The sequence below is a fragment of the Apis laboriosa genome, unplaced genomic scaffold (assembly GCF_014066325.1).
Source record: "Apis laboriosa isolate Shangri-la unplaced genomic scaffold, ASM1406632v1 scaffold78_cov150, whole genome shotgun sequence".
In the NCBI taxonomy this organism is placed as follows: domain Eukaryota; kingdom Metazoa; phylum Arthropoda; class Insecta; order Hymenoptera; family Apidae; genus Apis; species Apis laboriosa.
The window spans coordinates 803270-825242 of NW_025224442.1; the positions used below are offsets into that span (position 1 = coordinate 803270).

At 33.1% G+C, this 21973-nt stretch overlaps 1 protein-coding gene across 1 annotated transcript; it reads right to left on the reverse strand.

Annotated features, from left to right (window-relative positions):
• Positions 1-3111: 3111 nt before the first annotated feature.
• LOC122719411 lies at positions 3112-21412 on the reverse strand. The gene is made up of 4 exons (XM_043945179.1): positions 17705-21412; positions 7081-7177; positions 6144-6459; positions 3112-5073 (listed from the first exon to the last, which is right to left on the reverse strand). The coding sequence occupies exons 1-4, from the start codon at positions 17851-17853 to the stop codon at positions 4634-4636; spliced, it is 1002 nt and encodes a 333-aa protein (XP_043801114.1). The 5' UTR covers positions 17854-21412; the 3' UTR covers positions 3112-4633.
• Between the last annotated feature and the right edge of the window lie 561 nt (positions 21413-21973).

Below are 21973 nucleotides of genomic sequence, written 5' to 3' on the forward strand. Positions count from 1 at the left end.
CTCGTTGAACGAAATTCTGCCGCATGTTCCAATCGCACGCAATGGAGAAGATTGGATCGTTCTCCATAATGATCTAGATTCTATCAAAGGAGAGAGAAAGAGAAGATTTTGTAACTTCCATATTCGTTAATTCAAAAAAAAAAAAAAAAAAAAAGAAAAAAAAGAAAGAAAAAAATCATGCTTCAGTCGAGTAATGACTGAAGATTTTGCAATCTATAGCGAATTTTTTATTTTTTTTTTTCGTTTGTTCATCGATTTTAAAATTCTGATTTGTATCGATGAACAGATTATCTATCCATTTTCTCATCATTCCATCGAGGGATGAGAAAGATTTGTCATATTTTATCCAATCTTTTTAGTCGTTCGTTCGTACGCTGAGATTGGCGCGTGTTTCGCAAGTCATTTGAAAACTTTTTCTTTTTAAAAAAAAAAAGAAAAAAAATCTACGTTCCGTTCGAGGTGTGAAGGAAGAGGTGTATAAATCGATAGATCGCGAGAAGTGAGAATGAGAGAAAGAAGAAGAAAAAAAAAAAAGTTTACATAACACGCGCGATACATACGTGGGAAATAGAAATGCGTGGAAGGAACGACACAGCTGGTTGTTGTTGCGTGGGACGTGAAAACTTCGTTGCGAGATCATCGCTTCTTTTCTATTTCGATGGATATTTTCGGTCCATCCGGAAATCAAGACCGAATGTTTCACTTCCGCGATTTTCTCTCGGTATATTTTCGCGTATTCTTGTCTTGGCGGTGAAAAAGATAAAAAGATAAAAAAAGAAAATAAAGAGAAAAGAGACAGAAAGAGAGATGAGAGAGAGAGAGAGAGAGAGAGAGAGAGAGAGAGAGAGAGAGAGAGAGAGAGAGAAACAACACTGAACAAGAAGAAATCAGTATGGAATGTCTCTATATATAATTACATGCGAGAATAATAATTTAGCAGGCGTATAGAAAAGAAAGAAAAAAAAAAAAAAAAAAAAAAAAAAAAACAAACAACTCCGCTACATTGTATTCCGTTTACGTTTATAAGACAATAAAAACTATACTCGTCGTCATTCGTAATAGTAGTAATAGCAGTAATAATATAATAATGATCGTAATTATAATAATAATAATAATCATAACTGTCCTCATTATCATCCTCATCATTGTCTTACTATAATCGTCGTCTTATTATTATGATCAATCATCGTAGCTCACAAATATGTATACCAATCTCATGTTCATAATCGATTTAATTACTACAATTACTTCCTAATTATATCGCAAGAAAAAAAAAAGACAAAAAATATACGTTCACACATATTTCTGTAGTCCTTTACACTTCCTTTCCTTTCCTCGTTTGAAAACGTGTGAGATTTCTCGAATTCTTTTACATACATACGCGTATATATATATATATACGAATATATAAATATATAGAAATATGTATATATATTTCATATATATATATATATATATATATTTATATATCTTCTTTCCTTGCCAACGAAACGAATTGATACGGAATAAATTAGGCGCTAAATAAATAGAACAGTTCACTACGGTTTTTTTTTTTTTTCTCATTAGGCAGGTTCATCCATACTCGCTGCATTCCTATTTTTTTTTTTTTTCTCTTCTTCCATCTTCGTCCTTGACTCTCCTGTTTCTCATTTTATCTCTCGTATATACGCATAATATATGACTTTGCCAGCCGGGATATTAATTTGTAAAATAATGCTCGCGATTGTGTAAAATGGTTCCTCCTGTGTCACTGCTAACGATGGACACACACACGTCATCGATGTTACTATTTTCTTTCGCGTTTATCCGTCGATTTGCTTCGGATACACATCGGATATATAGAATTTGTATTTTATTTGCATTCCTTTCTCCAAAGGAATTGATCCACTTCGAAATAATAATAAGAAATAGCAGTAGTAGTAGTAGTAGTAGTAGTAGTAGTAATAATAATAATAATAATAATCATTATCGATAGTACAATAGAAATTCAAAATAGTACGTGTTAAGGGATGGTTTCTCCCTTTTGATCTTCCTTCCCCTTTCCAATATTTTTTTTTTTTCTGTTTTATTTTCGTGCAGCCGAACGAGTACACATGCCACGGCGTGTTTGTCGTTTAATTAATAGGGTCAGTATTTGAAGTAGTCTGAGGGGGGCCACGCTGTTCTAAATTATAAATATATATTATATAATATATATACATATACACTATATATATTATATAATATACGCATATATTTATATATGTATATTTATAAAATTTGAATGAACGTTCTTGATCAAGCTATAGTAATTTATTTTATTCTTCTGCTTTTCTCTCTCTCTTTCTCTCTTTTTTTCTCTCTCTCTCTCTCATTCACTCTATCACTTTTGCAAACGTGTACACTCATTCCTGAACATTTTCACTTTTTCTCGCTCTCTCTTTCTCTTTCTATATATCTATTTTTATATATATATATATATATATAATATATATATCAGTTTTAATTTCATTTTTATACCTCTATTATTTCATGCCATCGTCTTTTTTTGCCCTTTGTTTGTTATTAATATATTTTTTTTTCGTTTGTCAATCGCTCATCATCGTCGTCATCATCATCATCATCATCATCGACATTCACCCCTTCTCTTCCTCGTTCACGTTTCTTCGCGTCTTCATTTTCCCTCGAATAATTAATAATCCTTAATAATGCAAAAATACTAGTTAAATCCCTGTACATAAAAACCTTGATGTGGTATATGTGTGGTGTGGTATATGTCCATTCTGTCGTGTTTCGGATGCTATATCACTGCGTTTTGTATGCACGTGTAGTACGTTTTGCAATAAGTGTATGTATGTATGTATGTTGCACGTGTGCAGATCTGCTGCCATCCACTTGCCACATTCGTTCTCGTTTTTTTTTTTTTTTTTATTCTTGGTGGACTCAAAAAAGCGTTACCTTTATTTGTTTCTAAAGTTTCTTTTTACTTACAAGGTATTTGGTTTGCTCCATGCATCACTCTGACATGCAGTTTTTTTTTTTTTTTGTTAAGATATATAAATTATGGTAATGATTCGGTATTATAATTATAATAATAATTATTATTAATATTAATATTATCAGTGTGTGTTCAGTGTGTGTACCGCCATTTTTTTTTTTTTTTTTTTTTAATATTATTATATTCCTTCTTGCTGGTCACGGAATCAGTTACTCGATAACTCTCTCACACCCGGTCTTATACGTTCTCTCTCATCTTCTCTCTCTCTCTCTCCTCTTTTTGTACCCACTCTCTCTTCCCTTCTTATTTCTCTCTCATTCGCTACGCACACCCCACTCACAGTTTTTCAATTTTTTTTCTTTTTTTTTTCTGTTTTTCTTTTTTTTTTTTNTTTTTTTTTTTTCTGACAAAAAGAACAAAGAAAAAGTTAAAAACACGCGTCAACATCGTTTCGTATCGCCCTTCGTATTTCGGTGGCCTTCAAAAACGCCGGTATAAATCATGGTAAAAAGGAATGATGACTTGCTGTTTTAATTAAAGACTACGTCGTTTTGCTATCGCGTAATAAGCAGTGAGGAGGGAACGGGTTTATTCAGAAGGCAGTACCGTGAGGAATCGTCTCGTTTCGATCGTATGGAAAAAAGAAAAGAGAATTATATTCCCTAAAAACTACGCCACGCCGCAGAAAAAAGTGAGAAAGCTCCGCCAATTCGAAGTTTCCTCGGAGTCTTAAAAAGTGAACGATTCTCCCGTTCAGAAAAGAAAGTAACTATTACTATTATCACATCGTATAAAAGTTACGTCAACTGTTGCTTGTAATGCTAATTACAAGTTCATGACCTAAAAAAAAAAACTTGGTCACTATTATTGGCCAATAATGTAAAACGAACGCGAAGAAAAAGAAAAAAAGAAAAAAAGAAAAAAAAAAAAAAAAAGGAAGAAAAAGTAAGAGAAATTAAGAACAAAGGAAGGAAATCTTCGAAACATCGGTCGAGCTTTTTACCTCTTTCTTTTTTTGCCTCCAATTGAGCCCGATGAATCTAAAAACCAGCAAGGTGCTTACACACAACAACTTCCGCTTTCCATCGTATATGCAGTAACACTATTTTACACGAGATCTCGAGGAAAATTTCTACAAACAATAGCAGGAGAGTCTACAAGATAAGAGCAGAAAGATGTACTGGATTATAAAACATGATGAAAAAGAAAAATCGGTCCCAAAAAAGGACTGGAGTGGGATACAAAGAGGAATCTTACAAATTTAATGCGGATAAATAACTTAGAGGGGGGGAGGGAAGGAGAAAAGGAAGGAAAAAGATAGAAGAAGAAAAATTAGGAACAAGTACAAATAGGAAAAAAATAGAGAAAGAGAATGGAGATAGAGTAGGAAGAGGGAAGGAAAGGAAGAGAGAGACAGAGAGAGAGACAAAGAGACAGAGAGAGAAAGAGAGAGAGAGAGAGAGCAGGAGCGAAGGAGAATCATCAAAAAACGATCGTGATGGTGCGATGGTAGGCTACAGGTCTACTATCCGCGACCCTGATCGGTGACCCTGGCGGTTTTTAGAAGCGCCTCGCTGCGATCAGCGTTAGATTGGCGGCCGACACGAGGGTGCTGACGTTGTTGCTTGTATTCGTGGCTCCCTGGCTGGCGGTGGGTCACTTCTTACTCTTCTTAGTGGGCGGCTCCTGGACGTCCTGCGAGTCTTCGGTGTCCTCGCTGTCTGTCGGTCGGGGAGTGTTGTTGCTGTCGTCGTTGTCGTTCGTGGCGAGTGAATCGTTTGTATCTTCGCTGGCGACGGCCGCTGTAATCGGCGTAGCTGGTTTATCCATCGAGTCTTCGGTGAAGGACGTGGTCATGCTGTTCTCGTCGATGGCCGCCGGATCAATACTGCCTAGTTCCTTACCGTTCAGTGCCGCTTCCTGATTGCTGTCGTCCGACGGTTCTGTCGCCTCGCCGTTGCTGGGCGGATGGGAATTGCCGTTCTCTGTGGAGCCTGGAATGCCGTCCAACAGCTCTGGCTTCAGCTCAGACGCCACGTAGTGGGTCCACAGAGCGAGCTCCACCCTGTGAGGGCTCCATGTTTTGCCGTTCGACGCTGGAATAAACAAAACGCGACGAAACCGCGTGTTAAACTTTATTGTGATAAGGATCGTTTCGTAATATATTTAATAGTTGGGAAAATTCACGTTGAGGTTTTCATGATGTAAACAATAACAATAATAATAACAATATTTTTAAGTTTAATCTTCTTATTTTAATTTAACTAATTAATTTGTTGATGCTTTATGAAATTCTGAAATACAGTGCTCTTTTATAATAAAACAGATATCATTTAACTCGTGGAAAAATTATTATTTATGGGATGACCTAATAGAGTTAATTAAGGATGACTTAATATTAATGAATTTCAAAGTTCCAATGGAATTATCTCTTTATTCGATTTCAAGTTATATAATCTGATGTAATTGGCAAACGGAATTGATAGTGGTGTTTCAATATGAATATAGATAGAAGATACTTAAGCTTCATTCAGATTGCTCAAGTTGTTTGAATTCGAATGCAGTAAAATTCTGTTTATTTAAATTCATCGAGATAAACAATTCAAGTCAAGCTTACAGTTGGAAGATCCTTAATTTCATTTAAAATTTGGAAAGATATTTCAAAACAAATATATTTTCTAATTTTATTTCAAATTATTTTAATTTGTTGAAATAAATTTTACTTAAATATGCCTTTACTATATATATATATATATATATATAGAGAGAGAGAGAGAGAGAGAAAAGAAAAAAAAGAATATTTCAAATTAGAATGAAAAATTGATTTTAATTCAATACGAATAATCTGAATGAACTTTTACACGTGAATCAATGAATAAATTTTAATAATAAAATCTTGTAAACTAATATCTTTATAATTATTCAACTTTGATAATTTACATTTGAATAATGTATCTCCTTCTTTTTTTCTCTTTCACGTAAGAGTTATAATTATGTTTATAAGATTCATAAAAAAATTTGTAATACAATTTACAAGCATGACTTCTTATAAGCATGGTAAAATAATAAATTGCAAAACAAAAGTTGTAGTTGTAAACCCATAAGATAATTCTGTTTAATGATCGGTTGACAGTGACTGAGTAAACATATTAACAGAAACACTTACTTTGTTTGTTCAGCCTCTCCACGGTATTTTGAATGTGCTGAACAAAATTGAGGTACTCCTTGGTGGTATAATCGATGCCCTCGATTTCCGGTATTGCCATCAGACATTCGTCCGCCATGAAGGGTGCATTCTCTGGTGATGCTGCTGCTAATAGAGCTGACGCCATCGTGGTACCTACTCCTTTTAAATTCGAGAGGGCAGTAATCGCTTGTTCGAGATTTGGAAGTTTTTTGAACGCCTTTTTCGTTTCCGCCATCACAGCGCGAGGTGTGTTCACTTTTACTAAATAGGACAGTTGAGGATAAAACTTCCCACGCTGCAAATAATAAAAAAGAATTTAACGTTAGAAAAATTGTCAACTTTACTTAAAAGAAAAATATAAAAATAAGTTGATATTTTAATATTTTAAAAGGAGAGGAGAAAAGAAAGGGAGAATTAATTCTTTGTATTAATTGCAACTTTAATTTAATATTATAATATTATTTTTTTTGTTATCGATAATATTCTTCTCATTTTGTTATGATCGATAAGAACGAATCAAAATTTCAAAATTTATTGTATAAAAGCAGAAATAGAATTAAGATAAGTTGGAAATCGCTCCATTATGCACAATGTACGTTTAAACAAAACTTTGAAACTTCTAAAACTTCAATTGACTTTAGTGAAAGTTACTTAAATCTAATTCACATTTTAGTTAAGAGTAATCATGAATTTAGCGTATCGTGCTATCTTTAACAAGTTACGTGATCGAAGAAATTAAAAATTATACGAATAATATTTTATATTCAATTTTACATTTTACAAAATTAAATAATAAATTCTAATTATTATTCGGGATACAATCTCGATGGATCGCAGAAATCAAAAGAAAAATAAAAAAAACAAACAAACAAGCAAACAAACACAGAATATATTGATTAAATAAAAATTCACTCACTATTTGCTTCCATTTCATCGTTTGCACCAGTTCCTCGTGATTGAGATGCGCGTCCTTGCCGCGCGACTTGATCTTCTTTGGAAGCTCATTCTGGTACCTGGGAACAAAAAACGTCATCGGGTGATCAGTGGATGGAATGATCAGTGGATAAAACGTCAGGATGTATGCAAGATCACGGTTACAGGGGCTCGATTACATAACACGTTCGCGAGCGTGGAATCGCGGAATACTGATTAAAAATGCGGCCGCAAGAAGCGGTTTTCCACCTACTGACTCTCACGTGGGCTGGCAGACAACTGGCGTTGGAACACGAGCCAAATCGAGGACGCGTTCTCCGCATTGGATTTCCCGATATTCTGTCAAACTTCTTCCTCTATTTTACATCCCTGTACTTTTCGTATTTCCCATCATAAAAGTTTCTAATTTTTCTTTTAATGGCGTAAACGATGCAATTTAACTTTCTTTAATTTTCATTCCCATCGTGTAATTAACATTATATTCGTATAATTAACAATAAATCGTGTATTTCCCCTTAATGAAACACGTTTATTAAATATTAAATATAAATATTTAGAGGATATTTTTCTCATTCATAAATTTCATCGTGTGTGATGAAATTTAAATGAAGATTATGATATTCGATGAATTAATACGAGTTATTGTGCGCGAGGAAAATATTTTACGAAACAAAGAAGACTTTTATATCCCTTTTGCATATTTTGAATCGAAACATAATATACCTCTAACATTTCAAATCCTCAATCACAACAATCTACGACCTTCATTTTCATTCTTGACAATTTTAATTTAATAATCGGCTAACGTATTCACCGACCATGCAAATCGATGTCCGCTAAAACTGAGGTTTTAATTAAAAACATTAAAAACCCTTCATATTAAATAATTGAAACATAAAATATTGGTAATCTTTCAGAGCGTTTAATATCAATTTTTGTTCAAAAGCCAAAATTTTAATTCAAAAATATTATCAATATACTTCAATATATTCCAAAATATTTAAAATATTGATCCAATCAATTGACACTTATTTATATTATTTATATTATATTGTAACAATAATCATACAAAAAATTATTCAAAATAACGAAATTCTTTATAATTCTATATAAAATTCACTACGTTACTCGTTAAAAAAAAATACCCATGTTCAAATTACATTCCTTCGTTTATCAAGAAATCAATATATATTACACTTAAACGAATAAACACATTCAAAATCACTGAATCATCAAGAATTCTTTATGAAACTGTAATTGCAAACTGAAAATAACTTCTCTCCCCTCTCTCTTTTATTTTCTCTTACTTTTTCCCTTTTTTTTTTCTTTTTTTTTTTTTTTTTTTTTTTTAAGAATCTGGTTTCGTTTAGCGGCAAACGTCCCGGTTCAGGTAACGTTTCCTCTTTTTCCCACCAACTCTTTCTTCGTCCCCATTATTCGGGTCATCGACACCGGGACAAGTTCTCTGTTCTTCGGAGGCTGCATCCGTGAACACGGCCGTGCAACGAGTGGAACAGAGAGAGAGAGAGAGAGGGGGTGGCAGCACTCTCTCGCGTGGTTTTATTGTAGGGTACTTTCGGAGGTCGGCTGAGATCAGCTGTTTGGCTGAACGGCTAAACTTAGTTACGGATAGTTTGTATTTCATTCATATAATGCGACAACTTGAACGTGTGTTTCTTTGAATTACTGGCTACTGGATTCGTTATTATGATTGGTTTTTTTTTCAAACAGAGCACGTGGAAACCTTGGATGGATTTGATAATTAGCGTGATACACCGTTGATCGAAATGGTTAGGGATCGATTTACACGTAATCGTGCGTGACATTATTTGGATAAATTTTGCGGTCTGTTTGATTCGTACATATTTGTTTATTTGTTTATTTAACGGATGTAAATCGATTATAGTATATATATCGAAATGTAATATTATAAATTGGAAGAAATACTTTTTTTTTGGTATTGAATTGAATTATTGGAATTAAGAGATTGAATATATATTATTTTGAATAATGGACAAGAAGAATAAATTATAATTGTTTCGTATATTGGGAGAATTAATTATTATTTGTTGAATAAGTTGAATTTTTATTTATTCGAAATTAATAAAATTAGAATGAGTAAGGGAGAAATTGAAATAACAAATTAAACAAATTAATAACTCTATATTTTTATCTAAATTCATTTTATTTGCTTCGAATTCTTTTTTCACGTTTATTAAAATTTCTATTTAATTGTCCAATAAATAATTTATTAATTTATTATTAATTTAAGTTAATTTTTAAAAGATTTCTTCGATAATAACTCAGACATTCATAAATGAAATCTTTTCTTCAATGCATTCGAGCATATTATGGAGGATTAATCGATCTTTCGATATTCGATACTTTCAAATATTTAATAAATCCATTATTTTTAGATTCAACTTTAAAAAAAGAATTTTAATTTTTAATCAAATAAAATCTATTATTAAAGTTTTTCAGTTTTTATTTGTACGTTATTTGTAATATATTACTAGTATTTATTATATAAAGGAAGAACGATGGAATAGTGGAAAGATTAGGATTTTTGGTTTGCGGTGAAACTTGGACGATAATGAACCGTATTATCGTCCAAGGAAACAGTAGATTTAGTTTGTCTCGCAGCCAAAAGTAATTTCTCAAATTAGAATTTAACGTTTTATAGTTTCTTTTTTTTTTATTTTTGCTATTTTCTTTTAGCAATAAAACGAAGATAAAAATAAAAAAAATCTTTTTTCAGGAAAAATAAATTTTATTCGATAATCAAATGATAATTCAGAAAAATGAAAAATTATAAGTTTCATTTGTGACTAAAATATTCTTTATATATTTGAACAGATATGTTAAAAGAAGTTTGGATTCAAAGGAGTAAAAAAATAAATATAAATGAAAAAACTTGTGTAAAATATTTTTCATATTTTTTTTCTATTATTTAATTTTATATTCATAATATTATTAAATAATTAAATTTATTTATCTTCCATTGATATATTATTTTTTTTTATATTCAATTATTATTTTACTCTCATTAGTGTTATTATTTCTTACTGTGTTTATACTAAATAAATAAATAAATAAACAAAAAAGTTGGTAAAAATAAAAGGTTTATACGATTTTCTCGGAGAGAAAAAAAAAAAAAAGAAAGAGGATATTGGATTGGTTCTCTTCTGGCTTCGATCAAATAGGTATAGGCAAAGAAGCCCTAAAAATGAGTTACAGCCACTTGATTCTCGTCAATCGTTGAATTAATATTAAACATGGATGTTTGAGATCGTGGGGCAAAATCTCACATATCTTTCCACAAATGAATATATTTAATTAAAAAAAGAAAAAACGCAAAACAAGTATTCATTAATTTCAAGTTCTTTTTTTTCATTAATTACTTTGAACCGATTTATTAATACATTCGAGAGAATTGCAAAAAACCTTACAAGCTCGTGAGGTATAAAATAATGTAAAAAAATATATATATATATTCTTTACTCACCATAGTAATTTCAAATGATTTACAAAACGATTTATTTGTAATAATTATTACTTACTATCACTCACTTGATTGTATCGAATTAGATTGTATATTTTTTTTTATCGCTTTTTATATATTTTTATATCTTCATATTTTTCATAAAAAATCCATTCTTTTTTATCTCTAACAATCTCCAACAAAAGGAAAACAAATCTCGCAAAGGATCACTAAGGATCAAGTGATCCGGATTAAAACATCCCTATCTGTAACATTATTCAACGATTGATTATCAAAAAGCAAATAACACAAATAGATTTTTTATATTTTTCAACGTTTCGCTGTACCTGTTACATAAATTCCAAGAATTTCCGATCAATTTACAAGTTTTATTCTCTTGTAATCATAATAAAACTCATAAAGTTTCCAAAATCTTTCATCGATTTTTTCTCTCTCTCTCTCTCTTTCTCTCTCTATTACAATCAGAATGAAACTCCAAAGGAATCGTTGTTGTATTAAACGTTGATTATTAATAGAAAGTCGAAAAAATAAAAAAATAAAAAAAAAGAAAGAAAAAGAAAGAAAAAAATGAAACAATTGGCCGAGTGGCGTAACGGTTTATTTCTTTTGGTGTACACGGTTCTTTTGAGCCACAGCTCGAAACCTTTTCAGGACAGAGGCTCGCGCAACCATTTTGAGAGGCTCTCGCGCGCCACGCAACGCAGTGCTGGGTCTCCCCGCTAAAACAACCTTGACACAATCGCCGTGTGCTTTAAAACTGGCGAGGAGGAGGATTGTGCCTCGCGAGAACTCTACAAGCCTTATTTTTCTACCTTTGCTTTTACGACGATCCTCCGCCTTCTTCTTTTATTCTCCTTAAACCTTCTCCACGCACACCTGTAATCCGCGAATATTTCGCGAATTCCAAGGGAACCAGTCCATAAACCAGACGGGACCATTCTTTCTACACGGGCCATTTTCACCGTGTTTTGAAACACACTTCGTTACCCAATGGGCACCGCCACGAATCGTTCTCCTCACTGGTCATAGTATGGATTATATAGTGTCTATGGAATTTATATTTTAAGAAAAATTTTTAATTTCAAGATTATTTAAGATTTATTTTTATACTTTTAGAATATTAAAAAGAATATAAATTTAATATCGTTGACCATTCTGAAGATAAAAAGGATTTAATTTTTTCATTGTGATTTTTAGTATTTTTTAAAAAAGTGGCATTTTTTTTATTTTCGTCGTTTAACGTTTTTTGTTTCTTCAATCTTATTTATTATGCATAAATGATTATGAAATTAGATATTAACACATATTTATAATTTTGTGAATAATATCCTGAAAAGTAATAAAATGTCAGGATTTTTTAAAAACGTTAAGTCTTTGTAATTAAATTTCCATAATCTACAATTGAAAGCTGGATATAAAAAACATAGGAAATAGATTTAAAAAAACAATTTTTTTAATCACCAAAATATTTTTATTATAATAAAAAAAGAATTTTATATTATTAAAAAAAGGTAAAAAAATCAGTAATTTAGTCTCTTCCATGACCAATTTTCAATTGTGCCATAATTCTGTCGAGATTCCTTATCGACTTATAAAACTTCTATAAGATATAACATTTCCAAAACCACGAATAAAATAAGAAACATAGCTCGAGAACGAGTTTGAGAACCGGCGAGATGGCTTTAAGTTCACGACGGAACGAGGTGTCCAAATTGTCGAAACTCGTCTGTTCCCACACGTTTCACGGTTGACGAAATCAACAAATCCGTAGAAACGCTATTGAAGACGATGAAAGACACGGCAGTCGATTTATCGAGATCGAAGATATAAAATCAAGCAAAACGATGACCAAATGGACGGTACAGTCGACATTCGATCGCGAGCCGTTTGACCCGAATATTTTCATCGCTTTAACGAATTGGTGAATCAGCGAAAAGTGTTTCTACGAACTGACGCCGAGTGTGTATATCACTTAACGGGAAAATCCAATGATATAAGAAAATATACGAGGATTATAGTCACGATCGTTTTGCATATGTTTTCTCGATCAACTTCGAAGGAGAATTTCTCCTCCTTCGTTCTCCACCTGAGTATCCTGTTGCCCTCGGGTTTCTTTAAACTGCAAACCGGAAAAACGTAATTTGACCGTGGCAAAAACTTGCGGTCTCACCGGCTTGCGAACGCTGTTTTTCACCAGGGTTATTGAAATAAAGAAATCTCATTCGGACAATTGTTTATTTTAAATAAAATTTGTATTTTGTATAAAATTTGTATTTTATTTGATTTTTATTCGTTGTTACTTTATTTTAAATAATTTTATCGAAGTAATAATATATTTCAAAGATAAATTATTTTAATATTTATTATTTTATTTGATATTTAAATATTTATGTAATTTATGTTTGTATTATGTTTCTCGTATTTTTTCCATTTTCTTTTAATTTTGATTTAAAAAAAATCAAAGAATTTAAATGGTGAAGAATAAAATTTAAATGATGAAAACAAAAATTAATTAAATCATTTTTTTTATAAAATGATAAGTCAGAATAATATATTTATTCAAAATAAAACTTTCGTATTGAACAAAATAAACAAACTCATATTTTTGTTTATAAAAACTTTTGCTTTAGATATTTTATTATCTCAATTACTCAATTATCATTGATTATAATTAATTCAAAACTCAAGTATTACATATTTTGATTCTCAATAGATATCAATAATTTATAGATAACTGAAAGAGTTTTTGATTATATATTTCATTTTATTTTGTATTTCTTATTCGATATTTTATACGATAAATACTATTAATACTATTTTCTATTATTTTCTATTATTATATAGAAGATAAAATATAATTTAATCTTTTCATTGTCACAAATTTGCCCATTATATGAGACCAATGTTTATATTCCAAGATATGAGATATGTTTATATCTCAATTCTATATTTCCCTATAAACGTGCAAATTGAAGAAATTAGTTTAATATAAGTTCACTATGAACATAATGAATCCTTCATGTTGGCTGACAACAAATCTTTTTACACATAATTCTTTAATATATATCAAAAATTCAATGCTGAGCGACTATAATCGCCTTTGATATGCACAGAATGTTTATTGAGTGACTATACTTATTTTTAGTCAGTTAAATGTTGAATGTTTACCCTTAATATATAAGTATTTAATAAAAGTGATAATATTATATGTCTATAGTCATCTTTAATAAAAGTCAATCTATTATAATCAATGAATTATGGATATCAATTATGGATATATAGAAAATTATTTATTTCTGAAAATTTTCACATTCATACATTATATATTCATTCATTCATTATTGAATATTTTTAAAAGAATTGTTGTTATAGTATCTTTATCTGAAATACCAGGAAAAATCCAAGAGCACTGACAGATATGCGGTTGGTATTCAGTTTGCTAGTCACAAAGGCAAAGCGTGTCCGCAATCCTTGTAAGTTTATCCTCTTAAGAAGCTACTTGCGGTGTACTTTTATACGAAGCTCGGTCGGTATAAAAGAAAAGAGTATCAATGAAGAGAAAGCCGACTTTTAAAGATACAACTGTCTTCGACATGCATCGTTCGGGGTTATTTGCCACGAAGCACACGTGGTGTTACGCAACTGTTCCTCACTGTGTGTTAGAAAAACAAACGATGGAAAGAGAAATAATCGACGAAACACAAGAGAGACCGTTTGAAAAATTTGTTGATCAACTGTTACACTTATATGCGGCATTATTGAGTTCATAAGAATAATAAATAAAATGGAATCAGTGAATTATAGAGATAGATATAATTAAGTATAAAGTATTATTTAGATAAAGTTTAAGTATTATTCAGAAAAATATTTCAATAAACTTTATTTGTTATTGCATCAAACATTATTTGAATATATTTGAAAGTAAATATTAAATAAACTTAAAAAGTAAGTATTCGATTATTAAAAAAAATATCTGAATGTTAAAAATGTGAAATCCGCTCTATATCAAAATTCCATTGAAAATTTCAATTCCTCAGCATTCGATAAGTAACCACGTTGCACTTTTTTCCAAATATCCCAACTTCCACGATAATTTCTCACTGACACAGAATTCTTTATATTCACCTTCTAACTTCTCGACATGATTCAAAGAAGTCTGAGACACTGCGTAACGATGACGAGGCATCGATGGATGCCGTAGAAAAGTAGCCTTGACGTAAACAACTTTACCAGGAATGAAAACAACGGTACTCCCCTCTCCAACCGGAAGAAAGAACTAGCTTGCAACTAATATCTCCGTTACCAAATCTGTCGTCATTTCCGATAGATTATTAATAAAAATAAAAATTTCTTTAAAAAAAAATGTAAAATATATTTTTATGTATATCAATGATGAAATAATAATATTAATAAACGATTCAGTATAATCATTCATCAATAACTATCCATATCCATCAATTGGATTGGAACTTAAAATCTCAATAGATTTTTTGTCTCACTTTTTTGAAACGAATATGCGATTCTCTGAATCTGACAATTAAATATTATCGTGATAATATTATGTCGTAATATTTAATTGACACAAATATATTTTTTAAGATAGATCTGAAATTATTAGATTGGTAATTTCACAAAACTTCACAAAGACTGCGAAATATTTACATATCTAGAAGAAAATTTTAGCTATTTTTTTCAGTTAATAATCTTCAATAATCTTTATAAATATTTTCATCAGATTCAAAAGATTTTCAGTACCGTTATTACTTTCAATGATTATAATATTTTATCAATAATTATAATGTCGAATTTTGAAATGAAAAAAAACATTCTGCATATTATAAAAGAGACTTTTAAAAGATAGGAAAAACCTGATTCATGGTAATCGAAGTCATCATAAAACGATTCAACGATTAGTGGCAAAGGAAATACGGAATATAGAGGATAAGAGTTTGATCTATGCAGAATTAACAAAAACAAAGGAAAGTGGGAATAGAAAGACGACCATCGTTGAACGAAGAATGAATAATTAAACGGCGGAACGCGGTGATCGTGGATGGCAAAGATTCCATTATTATTACCCGATTCCGGTCGTAGTCTCGTAGGAAAGACTAAAAAGCCGTAACGTGGAATTTAACGAGTCTCGAACCTGCCTTCAATTAATTAAGCCAGACGTGACGCCAGTGGAATTGAAGCTCGTGCCGTGAAAACTCGTCGCGAACGCTCGTCAACGGGAACTGTCCCGATTCAAGCATTCGCACCGAATTTTGGCGAATCTAACGGCATCGTCTATAGTTCAACCGATGGAGAACCAGGCAAATCGGATTCTTCTTGATAAATCCTCGTTTTTATCGTCTCCACGCTCTAAATTCCGCGCATCAGTCTTGATAAACGGGCTTTATCCAGTTTTGTTTTTGGTAATTTGTATAATGAGAGGGAATTGATTCTTAAGGGATTGTTGCTTTGTAAGTCGAATCGGTAATTTTTTATAATAAATAAAATGTTCGAAAAGTTTAGTTTGGAAACGATCGAAAATTTTAATACTTAAATTTTTTAAATTTAAATTAATCAAGAAAATTAATTCTCAAAAATTGATCTTTACACAATTCTTGAAATTTTAAAATTAACTTTAAAGTTCAAGAGACGTTAAACTATAATAGAAAAGTATATATGTTTATAAACACGGCATAAATATAGATCTGAAAGATACACATATCTGTAACAAAATTTTCTAAACGAATGATGATTTTAAAATAATAAGAAACAAAAAATATACTATTATCGTTTTTTACCGCATCTTTTGAATATTTTTTGAATCACATAACTTTAACCTTGAATTATCTTCGTTAAATATGATAACAAATTAGAATATATTTGTTGTGCACAATTAACCTTTATGTTTGTATATATATATATGTATAACCTCAGTTTATATGAAATCAGGACGCGAATGAATAAAATAAAACAAATCGTTGGCAATAGTAACACAACTTTGCTTCCTCTATAATTTATAGTACTCAATTATGTTAAAAAAAAAAAAAGTTTTTTGTTTCAAAATAATATATTTATAATATATCTATCAAATACGACCTAACAATACAAGTCGAAGTGAATATACGATCATTGATTATGATGCTTTCGCTTTCAATCTTACTTGCCATAAAAAAAGCAACAAAAACTGTTTTGTTAATAAATACTATTTATATTTTAATGTAATTTGTAATAATAGTAATATAGACATTACATAAATAGAAGTATCGTGAATTTTTAGATATTTGAAACTTTTAATAACTTTATTTAGAAAAAAAAAACAATGTGCATCAACTAGCCGTTAAAAAAAAAGGAATTGCGAAAACAAGAGTGGAGAAAGGTTTGTTAATCATGTTCGAGTCAAGGTAGTTGTGTGACGCCGTGAAAGCGACGCCGGCGAGTCGCCTCTTTCACTGGCATCGTTGCCAGTGCGACGGTCGCTAGAAAATCCATTTAATATTAATAAAAATATAGAAAAATATCTATATTATATTTTATCATATATTATCAGATTTTTCCACTAGTTTTTTTATTAAATATTATTATACAAACAACACTAAGAACAATATTAATGCACAATCGTAATGGCAACGTTGAAACTTCGATGAGATGGCATAAAATTCCCACAAAAATTCCTTGATCAATATCGTAAAAGATTAAATAATCAATATTAAATTTTTTAACTATAATTAAAACGGTTAAACTTTTTATATTGTGTATGAATGTAACTGATAAAAAAAAATGTAATTGATTCAAATCACCACGTGACAAAACGAATCCTTTCTATGAATACTATAAAAATAAGATAACTATTGGTCACATCTTTTGAAGCCGCCGCTCTTCGCGATCGTCGTCGATCATGCCAATAGGAGAGAGTAAATATACTATCTGGAATTGTAGCTAGTCTCATGAGGGGGCCATACGGGTACACACACAACATGCGGTATGTGGTAGCAACTGGCGCGCCACGGGTTCATTGTCCCGTGTGTGCCCGTGGTGGAAGCCCCTCGTTGAAAAGGAGGGCCCGTGTATCGGGCGTAATATGTCGACGAAATATCGGACATCATAGGGAACTTACCAGTTATCCAACTTGATCAGCTCCTCGGGTTTTTTCGTCTTATGATCAGCCTTGAGTCTGAGGGCTTGCGGATAAAGCTTCAGGACGTGTTCGAACTGACTCGCTGTGCCCTCCGCGAAGAAAGTTGCTGTGTCTTTCACGGAAGCCATTGTGATAACTGAGCTTCGACGAACGGCCGTTGGGGCGCAGCACTAACGCCTATGTGCACTATACACGTCTTTGTCGCTCCCCCTCAAGAGTCTCTATCCTCTTTCTCTTTCTCTTTCCTCTTCTATCTTCGTCCAGCGATGTCTCACTTTCTTTCCTTCTCCCTCTCTCACTTCTCCGTGCACCCCTCTCCGCGCGTGCCACGGGAGAGGACCGACCACGCGAGAAATCCTATTTTACCCTCTGACTCGTTCGAATTCTCTCGGTTTCACCGGCGGCGGTGATACGCGACACACGCGTGGGACGCGTTCACGATCGGCGCACACACAGTTGATCGGTGAGAAAGAAAATATCGACGATAGCACGCGTATAAAGCGGACTTCACTACCAGTCTCTTTCTATCTCTTTCTCCTTCTGGCTGTTTTTCGATTTCCTTGAAATATATTTCTTCACGTTTCCAGGATGATATTCTAGCTTGATACTAGTCACGATGTATTATACGTACAGAGATGTTTACACGGAACGTGATGTGTTGCAGAGCTACGAGGTCTCGTGCGTACACTCTCGTAAGGGAAAATCACCGTAGCTGCACGCCGAGAACTCGCCTTCGGACCTCGTTCGACTGTCCCGGGTGGGGAGCGCGACTCGACGTCGCCAATAGGGAGCAGCACTGCTCGGCGTGTTTCTGATTTCTCTCTTTTCCCCTTAATACCTCTCTCTCTTTCTCCGTCACGTCCTTCCACCTCTTTTCCACCACCCTTATTATTTGTACAGAAAATTTCAACCGTTGCGTGCGGGCACGCATGCACGAGGATCAACGATACGGGATAACGATAAATAATAGGATCAACTTCTATAAAAGTAATATTACAATTTTATTCTTTTAAATACGACAATAAAGGGAACGTGAAAGATACGCGGCAATCGGAACGCAAAGAACCTCCTTTCTCCTCTCAAGTCTCTGTCGAGCACTTGAGAACACCCGGGTTTCCCTCGGCGCCAGATCCTTCTTCTTTTTTTTCCCTCGCTCTCTCAGAGAGCTTCGTACGAATACATGCGGTTTCCCCGCCGGATGTCCGCGAAGTATAGACTGTCTCCCCCACCTCTTAGTACTCTTCGTACTCACACATCTATAGTAGAACTCTCGGAATACACACGGCTTCTAGCGTACTTCAATCGTCCGCGCGACTATACACGCGAGTTCCGTAAGGGTACGTACCCCCTTTTCGCTCTATTTACTCACGATTGTTTTTGATTCTCGTGTTTGCCAGGACTTGTTGTATGGACGGTTCTCATATAATTGTTTATATACCTTCGAGTCAAGCAGAAAAATTTCACGCTGAAGCGTCGACAAAATCCCGTTGACGATCTCATCGACGACAAAGATGACGGTGATGATGATGAAGACAACAAGGACAGCGATGAACGGCCGCTGTCTTTTTCCTTCGCGAGAAATGGCCTCGGTTTAACTCTATCACACGTCCACCTCCGTACGAATCACCACGTTCGATGGCTATGTACGCGCGCCTGTCTCTGCACGACTCCTCACACTGTGTCTCTCTGTCTGCCTATTTGGTTGAGCGCGTGTGAGTGCGCGCGCGCATACTCACGACCGACCGACCGAGCGAGCGAAAGAGCGGGCAGAACGAAGCTCGAAGCCTTCACTCGAAAAACGGGAACACACGGAGTGTAGTGCGCGCTTAAGCAAAGACCACGTATAGCCAATCGTTTGCTCTCACTGTATACTGACTGTAGTGAAACGGCCGACCGACTGAGGGCAGCGCCTTCGCTGCCTTCTGCTCGTCCCCTTTTCCTCTTACCTCTCGGGACTCTGCACCACCACTAAAGCGCCCGACCCTATCTCCCCTCTACATAGATCCGCTCCCACTCATTTCCCCTCTCTCTCTTTCTCTCTCCTAGCCTTCTATATATCTCTATTTCTCTTTTATTTCTGATCTATTTTTCCTAATACGTAAAACGAAGAAATAGAAGTAATGTGAAATGCATTTTATCATATATAATATTTCATCGTTGTGAAATTCGTTTTGACGACAAACTGTATTATTTCTCGCGCGACCCCTCTTCGTAGACTCTCACGAGCAGCGGACGCGCTCGATACCTCCTCGTGAAGGCGCGCACCGTTCGCTCGATCGCGCTGGGTCGTCCGACTGGAAATCGATGCTAAAGCCGGGGTAGAGGCGCGCCAGTGGTGCCGTACCACGGCTGGCACACACTGTGTGCTCTAACACAACTTCGATACCATCGTGTGCGCGCTTTACGTGATCACACCGTCATACTCTATACTGAGCAAGATTAAATGGTGTGGGTTGACGGCATGTGTACACAGGGCGGAGTTTGTGTGCAACGCGTCACGGCTACGGATATACATGCGCCAGAAGTGGCTCGAATACGCACAAAAGGGCATATGCGGTAAGAAGACTCTTGCAACCCTTGTGGGATACGAACATTTTGAAAAAGTCTACATGCTTTGAACTCCTGAAAGGACGATGATTGGACGATTGTAAAGTGTAGAGGGGGATAAACGTGTTTTTTTATGCTTGTGGAGGAAAATCACGAGACGGATGCCGGAGCTGTTGCGAAACGAGCGATTTCACAATTTTGTAAATGCGACGACATGCGCTGTACTTCCGTGCTTACGAGCTTAAATAATCGTTTCGCGAATCGACGGCAACTTGAAATTTAATTAAAAAAACTATATCATAGGATTGGTATTTTTTTTACAATAATATATTATTATAATAATAATTTTTAATCTTTTTCATATCAAGCAAAATTTGTAAAATTTACTATTTAAATTTTTGAATTAGTGAAATAACTGTTGTCCTCACAATCTGTTAATTTTGCATTTCTTTATTTTTTTCTTGCTACTGTCCGCGATTGTTGTACAAAATTATAAGCAAGAAAATTATGTTTTTTTCTTCAAAACTTTTTTTGTTATATATATATATATATCGCGTATAAGGGTTTGTTTCTGCTATACGTGTGCATATATGTACATAGACGTAAGAGAACGGACGTTCTTTGTAATCTAATATACCCTTACACCGTCGTACATCCATGCTATGCTATGCGATAGTGTGTTGCTGTGTAATCATTCGCAAGTAAGTGTTAGTCAACGATACTGGTGTATTCGTGTATAGTCTATATCGTCGGGAGATCTCGCTTCGCTGCCAGTCCATGAGTACCATAGCGAACGGCTCACTACCAATGTCAGCATTACTACTACCGATATACCGTATAGCTGTATAGTCAGTCAAGTGTACTGGTGGAAAGTGCCGAGCGAGCGCTTGCGCTTCGGTAACTTTCCATTGTCGTTGTTTCTGCACAGCAAGAACGAAGAAACTTACAGAGAATCTTTCGAAACTGGGAAATTACAAATTGCTATCCTAACCTCAAAACATCTAAGAAACATATCATTTGAACAATTACATTTTTCTAGATGATATTCTTTTTATTTCGAATTTTTAGAATATAGCGAATTTCAGAATATAAACAAAATATTATTTCAAATTTCAAAATCCTATTCCTTTTTTATTTCTATTCAAAACCTCTATTTTATTATCTTTATTTCAGAATATAACAGAATAAAAATTATTATTGCTTTTAAAATTTTCTTCATTTCTTTACAATTTTCATAAGAATTAAAGTTTTGTTTGTACAAAATTTAATTTATTTTTAATATTTGTTTTTTTGCTTATTGAAATTATTATTATTAAGCACATTGTTTCAAATCCTATAATAATAAACTATCCACAAATTAAGATTTTAATATTTTAAAATAAAAAATGTGTAATTTTTAAAAATTGCTTTTTCAATAAAATTGTAAATATTATAAAATATTAAAAAATTGTAAATATATTAAAATATTATTTGTCTTTATTATTAAAATATGTTAAAATTAAATTACAAAACTGATTGTTTCTATCCTTCTATCTCTAATCGTATTTTGTATGTGAAAATTTACTGTTTACATGATTTTAAATACCCATGGGATGAGGAGAATCTCGTAATTAATACGCGGGGGAATATTCGGTGGTGAGAAACGATTATTGGAACTCAACCCCGTAGGCCTAGAATGAATTGTGGGTAATGTTACGGGGG

Excerpts from the sequence above, each read along its gene's own strand:
- LOC122719411 (XM_043945179.1), bottom strand. The coding sequence starts at position 17,853 with ATGGCTTCCGTGAAAGACACAGCAACTTTCTTCGCGGAGGGCACAGCG. Across the intron at positions 7,178-17,704 it reads CTGATCAAGTTGGATAACTG|GTACCAGAATGAGCTTCCAA; the intron begins GTAAGTTCCCTA and ends TTTTGTTCCCAG. Across the intron at positions 5,074-6,143 it reads GGAGAGGCTGAACAAACAAA|CGTCGAACGGCAAAACATGG; the intron begins GTAAGTGTTTCT and ends TGTTTATTCCAG.